Below are 19,658 nucleotides of genomic sequence, written 5' to 3'. Positions count from 1 at the left end.
AAGTGTTGATTGGGAAAGGTCTGTCTGGATAAGAAATCCTGACTGAGTAAGAAATCATGTTGTTTGATTGTACATATGACTGGATGTGCTGATTGATGACAAATGACCATTTTACCCTCGTTCCAAACCAACATCCTAAACATTACACACAGATCATTTAAAATCCAAATAAAAATTGTCATCCATAACTCTATCTATGAGATAAATATCAAACACAACAACCTAAACTAAAATATAACCATTGATGGCTATATTCCTAAACTAAAATATAACCATTGATGGCTATATTCGGCACTCCATTTGAGCACATATGCTACATCTCATACATGAAATACATAAGGTTAAAATATGACCTACATATACTTTGTTAGAATGTTTACAATATGAATAGAATAAGAATTTAAGCATTGATCAGTTAAAGGAATACAAGGCGCATTTGGACCAAATCTTGACCCGAGAACCATTTGCCTGTAATCTTAACTCAAAGACATAACTGGAATAATATAAGAGACAATAAGAGGTTTGACCCACCAAAAAAAAAATACAAGACTAGCATTTATGATGAGAAGGAATTCAAGACACATTTGCCCCTAATCTTTACTGAAAGAGACAAATAATTTCCAAAATATACGCAAGAACAGCTTTGACTAATGCTTTGAATATCAATTTTGATTCAAAAACAGTTCAATACATATCTCTCTCAACAGGAACCATGAAGGGAACAGCTAACAACAACAAAAATCGAAACCTAAAGCAGAAATCAGAACTTTTATCTCTCTCAACAGCCAAAGAATATTCAACAGCAAAAATCGAAACCTGTATCCCTCTCAACAGCATAAATCGAAACTTCTACAGAAAGATTGGGGTTGACGATGGCAAAAATCGGAAGTTTTAGGGCAAGGAGCTTTGATCGGCTGGAGAAGAAAAGAACAATAGAAGCGTACCTGATAGACGAGGAAGGAGCTTCGATCGGCGGCTGGAAGAAGAAATGGTTGCTTGCTGGTTGCTGGAGAAGAGGAGTCGCTGAAAGGGGAGAAGACAGGGCACCGATGGAAACTTTTCTTCTTTTCTCAGTCAGCTGATTTCCAACTTCTTTCTCAATCAGCTTTAGATTTCCGAATCAGACACACATAAAATGTTTATCAAACACATATAGCTGACCGAGTCAGCCAAAAAGGTCTGAGCCGACTCAGCCAGACCAATATCAAACACAACCATAATTATGTGAAAATGCGTGAAGTACACTTATGTAAAATACGTTATTATATCAATATATATCGTAAATAACTTTTATAAAATAAGTATTTATTAAGTAGATAAAAAATATTGTGTATATAAATACATAAATAAATATAAATCCGTTTTTATAAAAAAAAGTATACACGTATTTTAAAAAATATATATATACCAACACCTATTTTATAATAAATGCATTTGTATACAAAAACATTTTTATAAAAAAATGTAAACAAACACGTTTTTATAAAAAAAAAATGTATACAAACACGTTTTTATAAACAAAAATATATACAAATAGGTGTTTGTATACATTTTTTTTGTAATAACGTATTTCTATAAACACCTATTTTATAATAAATGCATTTGTGTACAAACACGTTAAAAAAAGGTTTTTATATAGATTTTTTTTATGTGAATGATATATTTTTTTTTGTATAAATATGATTCTATAAAGCAAAAAAAAAAAACATATTCGAAACAAAAATTTAAAAAAATAATGTAAAAAAACTAAATATGAACTCGTAACAAAATTTTGAAACCTTAGCCAAAAGTGTAAAATTTTGACCACATTTATAATGGAATTTAAAATCTAGGACAAGTGTAAATTTTGAAAGTGGGATAACCTATTGACCGGGTAAAATAGTCAAAATGAATACAACTGTAAGTAGGGCTGTGCATGGGTCGGTTTTGGACCCAAACCCAACTCAACCAAACCCATAAATGGTCGGTTTTTAGTTTTCAGAACCCAATAGGATCGATTTATGGTCGGTTCGGTTTCTTGGGTTTGAGGTCGGTTTGGTCGGTTTTACGGTTTCTTGGGTTCAATCCATACACTCACGGGTTCTGGGTTTAAATCCATGGGTTTTGGGTTTTAATCCATTTTCCAGAAATGAAACAAGAAGTTAAATACTTTAAAAAACACCAAATTGAAGTTAAATACTTCAAAAAATATGAGTCTTACAACCAAATATTGTATTACAAGTTACAACCAAAGCCCGAAATAGTAGGGGTGTGCATGGTGCGGTTTGGTGCGGTTTAGAATCAAAACCGCAAACCACACCGCATATGCGGTTTAAATATTTTTGAAACCGCAAACCGCACCACAAATGTTCAAAACCGCGTTATGTGGTGCGGTTTTATGCGGGCGGTTTATGCGGTTTGGTTGCGGTTTGTGCGGTTTGATGAGTTGTTTAACATTAAATCTATCAAAAAACCAAAAAACTGACCCGCTTAAAAAAAATTGATTGCTTTTGTTTTATAAAAACATATGCAATTTTCAAGTTAAATAGTTTTTAATAAATTGTGATTCATGCTACTATAGTTTTGTAAGTATCATTGTTATTATTGTATATTGACGTTATAGTTGTTATATTCTTGTAAATCGTGGAATCTTGATCTAATAGTAATTTAATGTTATGTTATAGATATTTGGTTATTGTAAGAAATATATTTATATATATCGTTTCTAAATCGTGATTCGAAGTTATAACAAAATAAAGAATAAATATGTATATATATATATATATATATATATATATATATATATATATATATAACATGCGGTGCGGTGCGGTTTGAACCGCGGTTTTATAAATACAAACCACAAACCACACCGCATAGTACGGTTTGATAAAATGATGAACCACAAACCGCACCACGAAATTCTAAACCGCATTATGTGGTGCGGTTTGGTACAGTGCGGGCGGTTTTTGCGATTTTTTGCACATCCATACGAAATTGTCTATTACAACAAAAAAACAATCAAGTATGAGTCGGTTTCTCGGGTTGGATGGGTCGGTTTCTAGGTAAAAACTGAAACCAAACCCGATTTTTCGGTTTTTAAAAAATTCAAACCCTAACCGTCGGTTTTGTTTCGGTTTCGGTTCCGTCGGTTTCTCGGTTTCTTGGTTTGGGTTTGCTCACCCCCAACTGCAAGTTTTTGGGACTTAATTGAATATATATATATATATATATATATATATATATATATATATATATATATATATATATATATATAAGGAGTAAATCGATTATGATGCCCAAATATAAGAATTTTTATGGAGTTTTCCCTTGTATTTTTGTAAATCTTTCAACTTATAGCAATATCATGTAAATACAATACAATTTCCATTTGTATAATTACACAAATTTGGAAACTTGATAAAAAAAATTGAAATTACATTGCTTTTAATAAAAAAAACTGAAAGTACACATGTTCTAAGAGAGAGAAATTGAAGAATGATGCTATAAAAAACATAAATAAAAGTATGTTGCTATTTCTTATATTTAGCCCTAAAATCAATATCAACTCTTTCATTCGTATAAGAATAACTTTTACAAATTCTCTGACCAAGAAAATTACAAAAATTTGAAATTCGGACAAGTTGGCTCTTGGAACATGTCTACAGATTGCTTTTCAAAATAACTTATTGGTTTTTTGAAAAACCAATAAGTCAAAAAAAATGTTTAACAAAGTCAAAAACATTTATAAAATAGCTTCAAAAGAAGATTTCAAAAAGAATGTAAAACTTGTTTTTTTTTAACTCCTTTTAACTTTTTAACCACAATAGCTTCAAAAAGAAGATTTTAAGCCAAACACTTTTTAACTTATTGACTTATTGCTTTGCCACCACAAAAGCTAATTCAAACACTTTTTTAAAAACTTTTTTTTGCCACAACCATAAGTCAATAAGCACTTTTGGAGTTCAAAAAGCAATCCCAAACACCCCCTAAGAGTTTCTACTTTTGACTTTTGAGAAGAATTCAATTCCATTCCATAATTGATTTTCTAGTACATTTCAAACTAAGATTTCTAGATAAAACTTTCTAGAAATTTGGTTACGAAGTTTGAGGCTCTGCTGCCGCTGCTGGTTTCGAATTAAAAAGCGGCTGCAGAGCCTTGACAACAATCGTCATATTTGGCCTGAAATCCGCCTCATATTGCACACATAACGCCGCCACTGCCGCCATCTGTCAAACAACAACAATTTACTATCAAATTTTATTAAAAAGAAAAGAAAATGAAAAAGTAAATTTTATCTGTCTCATGTTGGTCCCACAACCAACATGAGACAGATAAATCACTTGTTTTGTGTGTAAAAGAAAGAGAGAGAGTAGACCTTTGCAACGGCTTTTGGTGGGTAATCATTGTTTAACTTTGGATCGATACATTGTTTTACTTTGTCCTCACTTAACCTAGGAGTTGCCTGAACCAAAACAAAGTATTGATTATTGAAACAAATTTAGATATTTGAGTACAGATTATTATTATTAGCAAAACACACCCAAGTAACAAGACTTTGTTGTCCTTTCGGCATCGTATGGTCAACCGGTTTCCTTCCGGTCAAAAGTTCTAGAAGAACAACTCCAAAACTGTAAACATCACTTTTCTGAGTTATCTGTCCTGTCATTGCATACCTATAAAGCAAGTCAAAAAGATGTAAGAGAAAAAGAATCTTTTTTTAAACATAATTTATCCAGACAACACAGACAACAGACAGACTTACTCAGGAGCATGGTAGCCAAAAGTTCCTAACACTCTAGTTGAATGTAGGCGAGCTGCAGTGTCAGAAGACTGATTGCTCAAATTAAAATCAGCAATTTTGGCTCGAAAATCATCAAACAATAAAATATTGCTTGACCTAACATCACGATGAACAATTGAAGGTTGAACTTTTTCATGTAAATATTCAAGACCTCTTGCTGCTCCATATGCAATTTTAACTCTTTGAATCCATGTCAGGATTGGACCAGGTTCCGCTCCTTGTACACCCTTTCTCCCTATTAAATAAATAAAATACACCATTTTTTTTAAAATTTTATAAATTAAGACTAGAAATAAAAAAGAATATGAATTGTTGTGTGTGTGTACTTACCATGTAATACATCATGTAAAGAACCCATGGTTGCATACTGATATATCAAGATACGGTTGTTTCCCTCCAAGCAATAACCGATTAATTCAACAAAATACTCGTTTTTAAGCCTTGAAACCAAGGATAACTGCATATAATATTTGTAAAATTGTAAAACATGCATTATTAGGACCTATTGATGATCCAATTTTTTGCATTAATTCTCACCTGGGCTGTAAAATCATTATCTGGCTCAGGTGAAGAGCTTGTATCCAGTTTTTTTACTGCTGCTTCTTCACCTGTGCTTAGTTTTCCATGGAAGACTCTTCCATAAGAACCTTCACCAACTAAAGATTTTGTGCCAAAATTATCTGTCATCCTATTTAGCTCACTTAAAGACACTGCTGGTGTTTCAATTGGTAAAGGTTTTTGAGGGGCCCCACTTCTTGCAGGTCCATTACCCCTTGGCTCTCCTCTATTACTCCCTAAAAACACAAATTACATCAAAAACACTTATAAAGACTTCATCTTTTTGGTTACGAATGATGTCATATATATATGCAACAAGAATGAAGAATCCACCATGGATGTGGTGGAGCTTAGTTTCTTACCTCCACCATAAGGTGGTCCTCGAGGTGGTGCTGTAGCAATATTGTTTGAGGGTGTACCACTATAGGTTTCCTCTTCGCCACCTCCACAACAAGACATCCTTCAAATAGAAGGCACAGAAATCCAAAAATATACTCTTGTCTCAATAAACCATATGCGATTTTACCTAAAAGACTTCCTGCATTACCCATGATTGAAACATGTTAATCACTCCAAGAAAATGTTGATCCAACAAAAAGGGTGTAACTTGGAGGGTTATATGTTTGGATCAATCATAAGAAGAAACAATGAGGATTGATTCTTCCATTGAGGCATTTACTCAAACAGGTAATACCCATAAACAATTTTACAAAGAAACGTGAGGGAAATCAAAATATTCGTGTAATTACAGGATCATGGAAAACAAAGTAATGTCATACCTCAAAATCAAGAATTTTTACGGCAAAGACCAAATAGTATAGGGATTCAAACAAACGGATGAAAAGATATGATATGAATCAAGCGTTGACGGGAGGAGACGATGAAGGTGAATTTGATAGGAGTTTTTTTTTATTTGGATTTTTGGGATTTCTCTCTCCTCACTCTCGCCGGTTCGGGAAAGACAGAAAATCAAAACAAAGATTTTGTTTGGTTCGCGGGAAAATCGGCTTCTGTTTTCTTGAGTGTTCAAAAACCGCGTATATATATATGTGCGTTCATAGCTTTCGTGCTTGCACGTTGATGGAATCTGGTGTGTTAGTAGGTAATCGTCATGGGTTACTTGTTGTTGTCGGATCCTATCATGTAAGATAGTCTCCTGCATGCATAACACGGCAACTCCGAAGCTTTGATCCAAGCAGTTTGTTCGAATATGATAATATTGTTAAAGGGGTCAAATGTTTTGTACAATAATCATGATTTTAATATTTTGGAATAATTATGGTTGGGTTATACGTGTATTTACTGGGGATTTTTCTTTGATTTTGAGGGCCAAGGTACGAAAATTAAAAATGGAACCTAAATATAATTCTTCTATATGTATATAAACAAAATTTGTGTATACGACCATAACTCGATAAATGTTATAAAGACAATGAAAAATGATAATACTGAAGACTCTCATAACAATATTCAGTTATTTAGAATATTTTTGTTAGTGTGTCACATTCATTAATCAACGACAACAATCATAATATAAAATGAAATGCCATCAGATTTAGAAATTAGGAATAGTAAAATACTTAGTTGTTTAATTTCAATTAACAATAAAAAGATAGAATGAGAGTGCAATATAAACAAACGAGATGTGGAGTCTAGTGAAATCAGGAAATCAAGAAACAAAATATGTCGTTTGAGTTTTATAGTTACTTTAAATTTGGAAGTTTGAAATTGGAATAAAACGTAAGCTATTATTTACTGTAAGTTTACATTAGCCCAAATGCAATTTTTAATTTTAACCATAATTTTTCAAAACATGAGTTGTTGCAATTTTTAATTGTAATGTTAGCTATTGGAATTGAAAAATACATGAGCTTTTGTCTTTTTGATTACTGGGTTATCGATTGCTAGATTATGGACTTAATCATATGTAAAACTGTCCCCCCTCTACGACATGAGTTATGTGCGGTCGCCCACCTCGCACACCCTCAAAAACGCCCATGTGTATTTATGAAATATTAATTTATTAATCACAAAAATATTAAAACATCATGTGTGCTATTACTATTCGAATACATTTTCAATATTAATATATCATCTTTTTCGAAATAATGATTTTGTGTTTTGTAAAACTCACAATGCTAATTTAACTTTTATGTTTTATGTTTTTAATAATATATTTTTCGTGAAACGTTGACGAAACTCTCCTCAATTTCTCTAGTGCACACTATTATGTAACAAAACATTTCTGCAATGATTTTGACATCAAATAAGTAATTTTTGAATATATAATTCGCAAAACTAGTTACTTATTTGCTTTGTTTCACCAACTAAGAAGAATTAGCAAGCTAAAAATACTTTGTGAAAACCTAAACTTGTTTCGCAAAACGGGCGTTTTCACGTTTTTTGTTTGAAGTTATGCATAATTATATATACCAGTCTTAAATTCCATGAAAAATAAGAAAGAAGCCTTCATTTTTCAAGAAAATACAGTAATACCAATCTAATAGTTACATAAATAGTCCCTAAGAAAAATTAAGATTTATAGAAACGGTCCCTATAAGAAATAGTTACATAATTGGTCCCTGTAAGATTTACAAAGTTATAAAAACGATCCCTGGTAAAAAATTAAGTATTTACAGAAATCGTCCCTCTAAAAAATAGTTACAAAAATAGTCCCTATAAGAAATAATTACTTAAATAGTATGTAATAATAATGATAAGAACAAATTACACGAATGGTCCTTTAGGTTTTGGATTTTTCTCTAAAGTAGTCCCTACGGTACTTTTTTCCCTCAAATAGTACCTACGGACCATAAGTTGCACGCGTTTGGTCCCCGAGTTGGATGTCCGTCCATTCTAACGTTAAGTTGCCCCCATGTGAGTTGCACATGAGGGTATTTATGTCATTTTAGCTTAAAGGACCTTTTCTGAACATATATATTAACGCCTATATTACTTCTTCTTGTTCTTCCTCCTCATTCAATCGATCACTACTACTGTTAGAGAAAGAAAGCTGTGGAAAATGCCGATATGTGCTTGTGGAAATCGTGATCTAGCCATCGTCACTTCCTGGTCAGATCGCAACCCTGGAAGGCGATTTTGGTATTGTCTTCGTAATGAGAGAAGGTGTGGTTGGATTGGGTGGTTTGATGAGCCCATGTGCCCTAGATCGGTTGAAGTGATACCTGGGTTAATTAGGTCTATGAACAAGCTCCAAGAATCTCTTCAACAAGCTACACTGCAAGCTAGGATGTATAAGTTAATCATTCTCTTCAGTTGGGGTCTTTTTGCAATTCGTTACTTGAAGCATGGTTGAAGTTGCCTCTGAATGTGGTGTCTGAATGCAAGAAGTAGTGTCGTAGTCATAGGGTTAATGTAATGGTGGTCTTATTTTGAGTCTGAAGACAGGAAATTGTAGCATGGTTTATGTAGTGTTTGTGTATTTTTTGAGGTTGACTGCAGGAAATTATGTTCTGGTTAATGTTGTCTTAATGTTATAGTCTTTGTGTAATCAAATGGTTTAATTTCAGAACAAGGTTATTGTGTCATGGCTTTGTGCAATCGTGTGATTTGACAAGAACACCAATTCAACATGCATGACCATACACTTTGAATATCACAAATACTAGTTGACAAGAACAAGAATATAACAAAATTGCTATTGTATATCACAACAACAGTTGACATTGTTTCATAGTTTACCTATGTGTACAATGATTGAAGGTCAACATGCATGACCATACAAAATAAGGAGCCCAAAGTACGTATTGTTTGGTACATAAACATAGGTGTTAACATAACCATAAAATTAAAGTGCAAATTACATCAAAAGACCTAATGGTTCTCAACAACACCCCCATCCTCACTTCTATCCTCCTGTTTCTTCTGTTCTTTTGTCATTAGGACCACCTTGACCTTTTACAAGTTCTTGAATTATGCCCTTTGTTGTTGCACTTTCCACATGTGACAGTGGTCCACCTCTTGGACAGTTTATGTCTCTCAACATCCTCTCTTTGTTGTTATCTTCATCTACAATAGGTGACTCAAACGATTCTGGGTCTATGACCTCCAAATCTTCACCTTCAGTAAAGTCAACACCACTACCACTTGCTTCTTTGGTGGTTTTTTTAACCCACTCAACATCTTCATCAACATGTATATGAAATTCTTTCATATCAACATCCACATCATCTACAATATTTTCTAAATCCACAAAGAAGTCTTCGTCCTCACTCTCATCATCTGTCATATTACCCTCACTCCTACTACCCTCACTCCAAGGACCCTCACTAACATTTTCCTTACTTCCACTGTATTCATCCTCAAAAAACTCAACATCATGTAGATTTTTTTCCCCACCATATTCTGCGTCCACATCCCCCATTACCTCATAATCATCCACTGGATCAACATCCCCTTTTGGTTGGTGATCATCCCCTGTGTCAACATCTTTTTTACCATGGTTATCCTCAAACTGTACCCCCCTAAAGAGAACACTCTCTCGATCAACTGAGTGTTTTTTGTTGATCAGAGGTTCATAGGGTACAATTAACTTTGACAAATCAGTGGACTCATTCAAATCCAACTTTTTACTACATGACCCAACTGATTTCCTTTTCATTCTAACCTTATTCATTTCAGGAGAATGATTCCCTTCAACTTCCTCAATACGAACCTTCAACGGGGACTTAAAGTAAGGGACTACTCTAGTATTTCCATGCTCGATGTACAAATTAATTTCCTTATGATTAACCACATACCTTGCCAGCTGAATGACTTCCTGATCGGTGCCAAGGGGGTAACAATCCACTATCCAAGTCTGTCTCTGGGATCATGAAATGGTAAAACATTATACCTCCATCATTGTACCCTAAAAATGTCATCATATCATCTAACTCGTGGACTGAAAACACATCCATGTCCACAAAATCAAAGTGATCCACAAGCCCATCTATGTATGACCTTCCAGATACCGTATTTGTGAACGAACCCCCATGATTTATCTTGAATGTGCAAAAGCTTGAAATAGAACCTGATGTGAACATTCAAGAACAATAAAATGTTAATGATGGAGGAAAGTAAAATTACATTTCGTCAAAACCTAGCATTACTTCTGTCCGTGCTTACCATATTCTTTACGTAGGTCAGGTGGTTGGGTGTAGCGTGGACGTAAAGACCACAATGTGAGCACCATTTTCCTCGATACACCCTTCAGTTGAACTGTTTTGTCGGACGACGATAAGAACTCACGATTGAAGAAGATGGGATGATCAAAAGGTTTTCTTGGGGAAAGAGATAGAGTGTAAAGTCAATGTCTGAAACTAAACCCCGCCACCTTAATGGATATAGCTATTAATTTATATGTTCAGAAAAGGTCATTTAGGCTAAAATGACATAAATACCCTCGTGTGCAAGTCAAATGGAGCAGCTTAACGTTGGAATGGACGGACATCCAACTCGGGGACCAAACGCGTGCAACTTATGGTCCGTAGGTACTATTTGAGGGAAAAAAGTATCGTAGGGACTACATTAGGGAAAAATCCAAAACCTAAAGGACCATTTGCGTAATTTGTTCTAATGATAATACAAAAATGGTCACGGTACAAAAGCGAGATTACATAAATAGGACATGTGTAATATCGAAATTACAAAAATGGTGACTACGTAATACCAAAGGCTCCTGATATTACATAAATGGTCCCTGTATATCAACAGTATTACAAAAATGATCCTCATGTATTAGCAAAATTATAGAAATAGTCCTTATGTAATACTAAAATTACAAAACAGTCCATATATAAGACAAAATTACACTCATAGACCATGCGTAATAACGGAATTATAGACATGATCAATGTGTAATAAAACATTACAAAAATTGTGTCAAAAATATAGGTTTAGTAAACATGTCACAATGCGTGGATATCCCTACTAGTTTGTATAAATATAACATGTTAGGTCATTGTGTTATCATACCTACTTATACATACAACTTGTTTACTTGCTAAAGGGCATTAGGTACAGCAATATCAAGAGTTAACGGATAAGTGCCCTCAACCAAAACTTGAGGGTCAAGTCTCATTTGAAACGAAAAATATAGATTTAAGAGTAAGGTTAGTGGGTGTGCGTATAAGCCGTAAAAAAACACTAGTTTACTCTATTTTTACCCGAATACTATTTCTTGAACTAAGAATATTTTGCTAGACCTAAACTTGTTTCCTAAAATGGGTTTAGCTTGTTAGGTAATTGTGGCAATATACTTTCTTATCTAAATGATCTAAATGATCGATTTACTCTATATTACTCGAATAATGTTTAAAAGATTTCATGAAATTAAAAACCTACTTCACGAAGTGTCTTTTTCACCTTTTCCATGAATATATTATCTAAAATGTTGGATCATCATGGTAGTGTGCGATTTATCAAATAAACATATTGAAAATTAAATCAAACAAGTATAGTCAAAATAAATAAATTTAATGGCTTTAAAAGTTTCAAGTTAGTTTGGGCCAATTGAATATTTGAAGTTTTGACCAAACTTGCGAAATTCGGAAACCTAGGTTTGACCTTGACAGAAGCCTTTAAATGTTAATTACTTAAAAATTTAGTCCTAAAATTATTTTTTGATTAAAGTCAAAAATCTAGAAACTTGAGGGACCATATTTGTCAATTATGGAAAGATGACCTCTAAGAAGTAGTAGAATGTCGATTTTGAAGATAAAAGGTGGAATTGAGAGCAAAATTGAAGATCTAATGTTGATTCCTGATTATATAAATTTTTGTGATGGATTCCAAGTTACTAACACCAAATTAATGATGTAAGTTCATTCATTTGGCCATGGATGGTGCTATGAAGCTTTAATGGTGGATTTAAAAATCCTAGTTGTACGAATTCTTCAATGAATCCAATGAAATTCGATTTCTATAGATGTATTAGGCTTAGTAAACTATTTTAGATATGAATTCAACGTTTCTAAATTAAAATGACCATTTATTGGATTGAAAATTAGTTTTGAGTGATTTAATGCAGTTCTAAGCTCTGTATCGATAAAAAAAAAACTCATAGGTTCAATGAATTTGGAAATTGGTCTTGTTATTAAGGTTATAAAGTGATTAGGACTTGATTTGTTACATCCTTTATGCAAATAATGGGTGAAAACCTAATCTAGTGATCATCTTCAAGTTTCAAAGCATAAAAATGGAGTTAATGATGATGATCACTTTGATTCATGATGTGATCAAGTTAATGATGCAACAGAAAAGTCAGTTCATGTTTAGATAATGTATTGGACATATTCAAACCTTTAGAACTCATCAAAGTTAGTGATAGAAGCATTGAAATCAGATTAAACAAAGTAGAAAACCATTTGGACAAGTTTTTCACTTTTTGGTGTGGACTTGACAATCCACTTGACCGAGTAGAGTTCATGCACAATTCCACTCGACCGAGTAAGCTTCTATAATATCTTAACACCCCAAAGACCAAATGAATGATCAATTGAAAATATTCCCTTAATAAAAGCTAAAGAGTTTTTATAAAGACTATAATTTTTTATAAAATTTGAATTAAGTGAAAATTTTAATCTAAAGGTCAAGTTATATGTGGCACTCCATCATTAACACTTTTAAGGAATCAATAGTGTTTGGTGCCAAAAGAAGACGAGACAAACTAGATTATGTAGTCATATATAGGGTTGTTCACTATTTTGATAAAACCGAATTATCCAATTAGACAATTTGGATTGAACTATTTAGTTCGAATATTCAGATTTTTGGATTGGATTTCATCATAACCGAATTATTATTTTGGATTTCGGATTGGTTTTGGTTTATAAAATAAGAATCGAATAGTCCAAAAAAAACGACAAAATTACAAAAATGGTCCCTGTGGTTTGCCAAAAGTAACAAAGTTAGTCCCTATTAATTTTTTTTATGCAAATGGCCCCTGTGGTTATTAAAACTTGCAGAGATGACCCTTTTTACTAACGTCGTTAGTATTCAGCCGTTTGGGACTGAATTAGCAAGGGTATTTTCGTCTTTTCAAGTATAAAGGGACTGGATTCGCAACTTTGGGTAAACCATGTTGACCATTTTTGTAATTCTGTCTTAAAATGATAAGAATGATAAAAAATGAAGGGAAGATTAAAATGATAAGAATGATAAAAAATGAAGGGAAGATGATTCGAACTTGGGAACTCCTTCCCCCCTCCTTATTCAACAAAAGCTGTAACCAACTAGGCTAGAGCCAAACTTGTTATTTAATTCCGAAAATTAATTAATATTATATAAAAGCGTAAATAATTAATAATAATAAAATATTTAGAAAAAAAATTAATAAAACAAAATATATTTTTAGCGTATTGTAAAAAAATATTTTTTTACAAAAATTTACTTTTTTTACGTATTTGTTTTACATAAAATATTTTTTTAATGTATTTAAAAAAATACTTTTTCGTATACTATGTTATTACATTGCTATGATCCTAAAACATATTTTTACGTTTTCATATAAAAATACGTTTTTTTTTTCTTTCACATAGAAAAAAAAAAATTTTTTACGTATAAAATATGTTTTTTATATATTTAAAAAACACATTTTCGTATAAAATGTTTTTACGTAAAAACATTAAGAACGTGATAACATAATGGAAAAATATATTTTAAGATCAAATCAAAACGACTTATATTTTTTACGTAAAGCAAACTAAAGACGTTAACATTATGTAAAAATGCGTTTTTTTTTACGTAAAAATGCGTTTTTTTACGTAAAAATATATTTTTTACGTAAAGCAAACTAAAGACGTTTTTTTTTATGTATGGGTGATTGATCCCTCACCCATATAACGTTTTTTTTACTTAAAAACGTTAACGTGATAACATATTATATGAAAACGCATTTTTACGTTTTCTTTACGTAAAAAATATAAGTCGTTTTGATTTGATCTTAAAACATATTTTTACGTTATGTTATCACGTTCTTAATGTTTTTACGTAAAAACATTTTATACAAAATGTATTTTTTAAATATATAAAAAACATATTTTATACATAAAAAAACTTTTTTTTCTATGTGAAAGAAAAAAAACGTATTTTTATATGAAAACATAAAAATATGTTTTAGGATCATAGCAATGTAATAATATAGTATACGAAAATGTATTTTTTAAATACATTAAAAAAATATTTTATGTAAAACAAATACATAAAAAAATAAATAATTTTTTGCAAAAAATATTTTTTTACAATACGCAAAAAATATATTTTGTTTTATTAATTTTTTTTTCTAAATATATTTTTTTATTTTTTTATTATTATTTATTTACGCTTTTATATAATATTACTTAATTTTCGGAATTATAGAACAAGTTTGGCTCTAGCCTAGTTGGTTAAAGCTTTGGTTGAATAAGGAGGGGGGAAGGAGGTCCCAAGTTCCAATCCTCCTCCCCTCATTTTTAGACAGAATTACAAAAATGGTCCCTATGGTTTACCCAAACTTGCGAATCCAGTCCCTTTATACTTGAAAAGACGAAAATACCCTTGCTAATTCAGTCCCTAACGGCTGAATACTAACGACGTTAGTAAAAAGGGCCATCTGTGCAAGTTTTGCAAACCACAAGGGCCATTTGCATAAAAAAAATTAATAGGGACTAACTTTGTTACTTTTGGCAAACCACAGGGACCATTTTTGTAACTTTGTCAAAAAAAAAACCGAGTAACAAGTTATTATTTATTTATTTTTAATATATCTATAATTATTTATTAATTTTATAAATGAATTTTTTTCAAAAAAGTTCAAAAGATTTCACCTAATAAAAAAAAATAATATGTATTTTCTCTTAAAAGTGTTTTATCTATTAAATATTAAATTATAATATACAATCTTAGTAGTTGTTTATAAATTATAAATTACAACTAAATAATTTGTTTTTGCTTCTTATATAAACATTGGATAATATTATAATTATATATCGTTTTTAAATGTTATGCCCTCTGAAAACCGAATTATAAAAACCGATCCAACCAAATTGTAATTGGATTGGATCGGATCGGATTTGAATTTAGTTTGGACAACTCGAATCCATATTTTGAAAACCGAAATTAATTTAGATTTACTTAATTGGATCGGATCAAACCGATCCATCCAAACGAACACCCCTAGTCACATAGGTTAACTTACTTTCTATTATATAGTCGACTGTAGAAGCCAATAATTAACCGTTTAGAGGCAAATTTGAACGATAAGTTTATCAAGGCTTGACCGTTGAATCATGTCAAAAGTCAAATCGGAAATCTGGGTCAACGGGTAAGGAATCCAACCTGGCCATCTTTAGTATAACCATTTTCAGTAGGCATGACAATGGCACAAGTTTGGAGCGGATCGGCCTTGATCCAAACTCATTAAGCAATTTTCAAATGTTGATTCAAATCCGACCTGTAACCCGTAGAGTTTTGAATAATTAAACTTATACCCTTATCCACCGGATCAACGGATTTTCAACCCTTTTACCCGACTCATTTACGATATTAAGATTACGCTATTATTATGCATTACAACATATATAACATGAATCATTAAAAAGTAAAGTCAGACAAGATTCATTCCAAATAAACTTCAATTAGCTACGTAGTTATTTGTATTGGACGTCGACTGAAAATCGGCCATTAGAAACAGGGAAGTGGAAGTGGAAGTGGAACGATCGAACTCTTCGAGTCCTGTATTAAACATTGTATCGGTGATTGATAAATGTATAACTTATAAATAATAAATTTAAATTTTAAAATTTTAGATGGGGCGGGTCATAAACGGATCGGATCGGATCGATAGTGATCCATACCCGACCCTTTTAATAAAAGGGTTAATGGGTACGGGTCGGTAACGGATAAGCGAATTATAAAATATGATCCAAACTCATTAACTTTGAACGGGTTTGGAGCGAATCAGGATCAAAACCCGCTCCATTGCCAGGTCTAATTTCAGTATAAAAGGCAACACGGAGAAGAATATGACTTCCTATCCAAACATTCGTAAATCACTCACATAAAAAAGATTGTAATTTCAACTTACTAGTTTAATATAGATCGTTACTAGTGTTTGGATTTGTAATAGAAACACCAAATGTAAGGCTATTTGGGTTGCTGTTTATAAAACACAACTTAGGTTTATTTCCCTACAAGGATTATCATTTTGAAACTTGTTCGTGTGTGAGTGATCTAGTAGTAAATATATCAGTTTTGTACTAATGTTTGAGTTATATCTTTAAAGAACTTCAGTGTTAATAAATCTAGTCGGCAAGTGAATTCAACAAGACGAAGTCTGTGTTCTAAAAGAAAGAAATTGATGATTAAATTGTAACATTTTTTTCTTGGGATTGAAATAAATAACGCGTTAATCTGAAATTGATTACCTTATGACATTGCATCGATGCAACAATATTTGATTTTCTTTATCAATTCAGTAACAATATTAAATATTATATGTATTTATACAATTACCACACGGTATCAACCGATCATTAAACATGTCACTAATAAAACGTGGCATCTTTTAGTCTTAAAATGAAATGTTCATAATTTGTATAGAAGATTACTTTGTTGTATAAATTAAAAACTAAAAATAATTAGTTGATTATTAAAAGAAATCTAAAATCATATAAAAACCATATGCTTGTGAGCATGACCTTCAATTTAATACATATTTCACGTCCGGCATGATTAGTCAAAAAGAAACTGTTTGAATTTGTTTAAAGTGTTTAACAAAACTTATAAGACATTTTGGGTTTTTGTTTTTTTTGGTGAATATAATAAAATAAAAGTAAGAATTTTGGGAGAGAAAAAGTAAATTGAGTGTTGGTGGGATATTATTATGGAGACGACTAACCATATATTTTATTTTGACAAAATTATAAATTTGGTCCTGTGGTTTGTTAAAAATCGGCACTCTGGTCCAAAATGTTTTGGAGTCACACTATCGGTCCAAAAAAATTATTTTGTTGCAAGTTTGTTATAAATTTGGTTCTTGTGGTTTGTTAAAAATCAACACTCTGGTCCAAAATGTTTTGGAGTTACACTACTGGTCCAAAAAAATTATTTTGTTGTAAGTTTGGTTCAAAAGACTTTTAATTTTTTCAAAATGCCGAATTTACTCATTTTAATTTGTTTTTTCATTTTCCTTTTATTACAACAATTAAAAAAAAATAAGAAATAAAATACTACCCGCCCTTCTCTCTCTTAGACTACCATCGTCGGTCTGCCACCACCACCACCACCGCCGGTCACCATCGCCGCTACCACTGGTCACCATCGTCGCCACCATCACTGTCCACTAGTCACCATTATCTGATGAACTTAAACAAATCTCAAGAACTATCAAATCTCTAAACCCTCACCATCGCACTTTCTTCCTTATTAATACACACATACAAAGATGAAATAGATGAAGATTTGGAAACCATTTCCAGATGAAGATTTGAACTAGATTCAACACAAACATACACATAAAAGCATCATATTATATTTCCATAGTTAATCTTGTGTTCATCTCATACATAAAATTCAAAAATCAAGGAAAGAAATACATAAAATTCAAAAATCAAGGAAAGAAATGTCAGAAATACATAATGGTTGAAGATCTGAAACCTGATGAAGATCTCGTTTTTTCTTAAAAAGATGAAGATCAAACCTAAAATATAAAACCCAGATTACAAGGTATCCATAATCAACACACATACATTCTGCCAACGTCGAAGTTTGGGCTAGATCTAGGCAGGTACAGTGAGGGTTAAATCTGGGCAAACCTATCTTATTCTCCGACTTAGATCGGCGAACATCACCTTCTTCTCTTCTTCTTTGGTTCAGAGGATCTCCATCTCCCTCGATTTTCCAACGACGTTTGGGGTTCGTCGTTTACAAGATCGACGACGACACTAAGGTTTCAGAAAATGAGGACGACGACACTAGAGGATATGCTGAAAACCCTAATCACTGGCGGCTCGCCGGATAAGGAGAAAGACGAAGGTGGTGGATGCAACATTGAATTGTGGTGGTGGCGACTGATTAATAGTGAGAATGGCGAAGTTGGTGATGGTTTCTGTCGATAATGGTGGTGATTTTTGATGGAGAAGACCAATCGAGAAGGTGGCGACGATTTAGCGTTGGTTTCCAACAATAATGGTGGTGATTTCCAATGGAGAAGACGAATCGAGAAAGTGACGACGATTTGGCGTTGGTTTCCGGCAAGAATGGTGGTGATTTACGGTTGTCCGTTGGTGGGAAGAAAGAAAAGTGTGTGTGTTAGAAGATGAAGGGTTTATGTTGCATGGGGTTATTAGGTGGAATGTTTAATTTTTTTTTTAATTCTAAAAATAATTAAGTAAATAAAAGAAATAGAAAAATAAAATGATAAGGGCAAAATAGTACTTTCACAGTTACCAAGTACCAAAATCGCAATAATTTTTTTATTTTGGACCACCGGTACAATCCAAAACTTTTTGGACCAAAATCTCAATTTTGACAATCCACATGCAATTTTGTCTTTTATTTTTGTGTTGTGGCTTCTTATATCCGAAGACAAATAATTGAGTATTGGTGGGATATTATTATTCTCTTGGTAGTTGGTAGTATAATAAGAGAATGACTTTCTTTAAGTGGATAACCCGGGTCTTAATAAACATATACAGTGCTTGAAAATGAATGCGGTGATTTTAACAACATTATGGCTTATAGGGTAATTAGATATTTTGAAGTTATGTGGTTTTTGGGTTAAAAAGATGATCTTTTGATCAGGGACGGACGCAGGAATCCATAGGAGGTGTTGCCGAGGTTGAAGAGGTGTTGCCGGTGCATGAAAAATAAGTAAAAAACCAAAAAAATCGAAATTTTTTCCAATGCGGACAGGAAAAGTAGGTGTTGCCGGTGCCACACCTGGACACCAAGCAAAACCGTCCCTGCTTTTGATAGGATCGTGTCTCGGTTTTTGTAATGTTGTTTTGTTTACTAGCTCCTTGTTAATTTAATACTTCCTCCGTCCTAAAATTATTGTCCACGGACAAAAAACACACAAATTAAAAAAACATTAATTATCACTAACTTTATACAATAAAATGACAGATTTGTCATTACTTTGTATTTAATGTTCAATTAAATGCTTAGTTGGTTAAGTAATAATGAAATGATATTTTGGGACATATAATTTTAAGACGGAGGGAGTAAAACTTATCCGTTAAAAAGAAATAGATACAACTCAAGAATCGGTTCTTGTAACTCTTAACTCTCTATTTCCATGTATTTTTGTGTGTTATTATTATTTTGCAATTAATC

General features: G+C 32.3%; 1 protein-coding gene across 1 annotated transcript; it reads right to left on the bottom strand.

The window, feature by feature from the left end:
• Nucleotides 1-3,495: 3,495 nt before the first annotated feature.
• On the bottom strand, nt 3,496-6,556 carry LOC145112334 (protein CYTOSOLIC ABA RECEPTOR KINASE 4-like). Its single transcript, XM_079048509.1, has 8 exons — nt 6,122-6,556; nt 5,705-5,880; nt 5,322-5,578; nt 5,115-5,241; nt 4,746-5,019; nt 4,524-4,656; nt 4,359-4,445; nt 3,496-4,209 (listed from the first exon to the last, which is right to left on the bottom strand). The coding sequence occupies exons 2-8, from the start codon at nt 5,799-5,801 to the stop codon at nt 4,078-4,080; spliced, it is 1,107 nt and encodes a 368-aa protein (XP_078904635.1). The 5' UTR covers nt 5,802-5,880; nt 6,122-6,556; the 3' UTR covers nt 3,496-4,077.
• Between the last annotated feature and the right edge of the window lie 13,102 nt (nt 6,557-19,658).

The sequence above is a fragment of the Lactuca virosa genome, chromosome 5, assembly GCF_052849685.1.
Source record: "Lactuca virosa cultivar CGN04683 chromosome 5, Lactuca_virosa_CGN04683_v6, whole genome shotgun sequence".
In the NCBI taxonomy this organism is placed as follows: Eukaryota; Viridiplantae; Streptophyta; class Magnoliopsida; order Asterales; family Asteraceae; genus Lactuca; species Lactuca virosa.
This window is presented reverse-complemented; position numbering and strand designations above follow the sequence as displayed.

Coding starts and splice junctions, on each gene's coding strand:
- LOC145112334 (XM_079048509.1), bottom strand. CDS start 5,801: ATGTCTTGTTGTGGAGGTGGCGAAGAGGAAACCTATAGTGGTACACCC. Junction 4,446..4,523: donor AACAAAGTCTTGTTACTTGG/GTGTGTTTTGCT, acceptor GTTTTGGTTCAG/GCAACTCCTAGGTTAAGTGA. Junction 4,210..4,358: donor CACCAAAAGCCGTTGCAAAG/GTCTACTCTCTC, acceptor GTTGTTTGACAG/ATGGCGGCAGTGGCGGCGTT.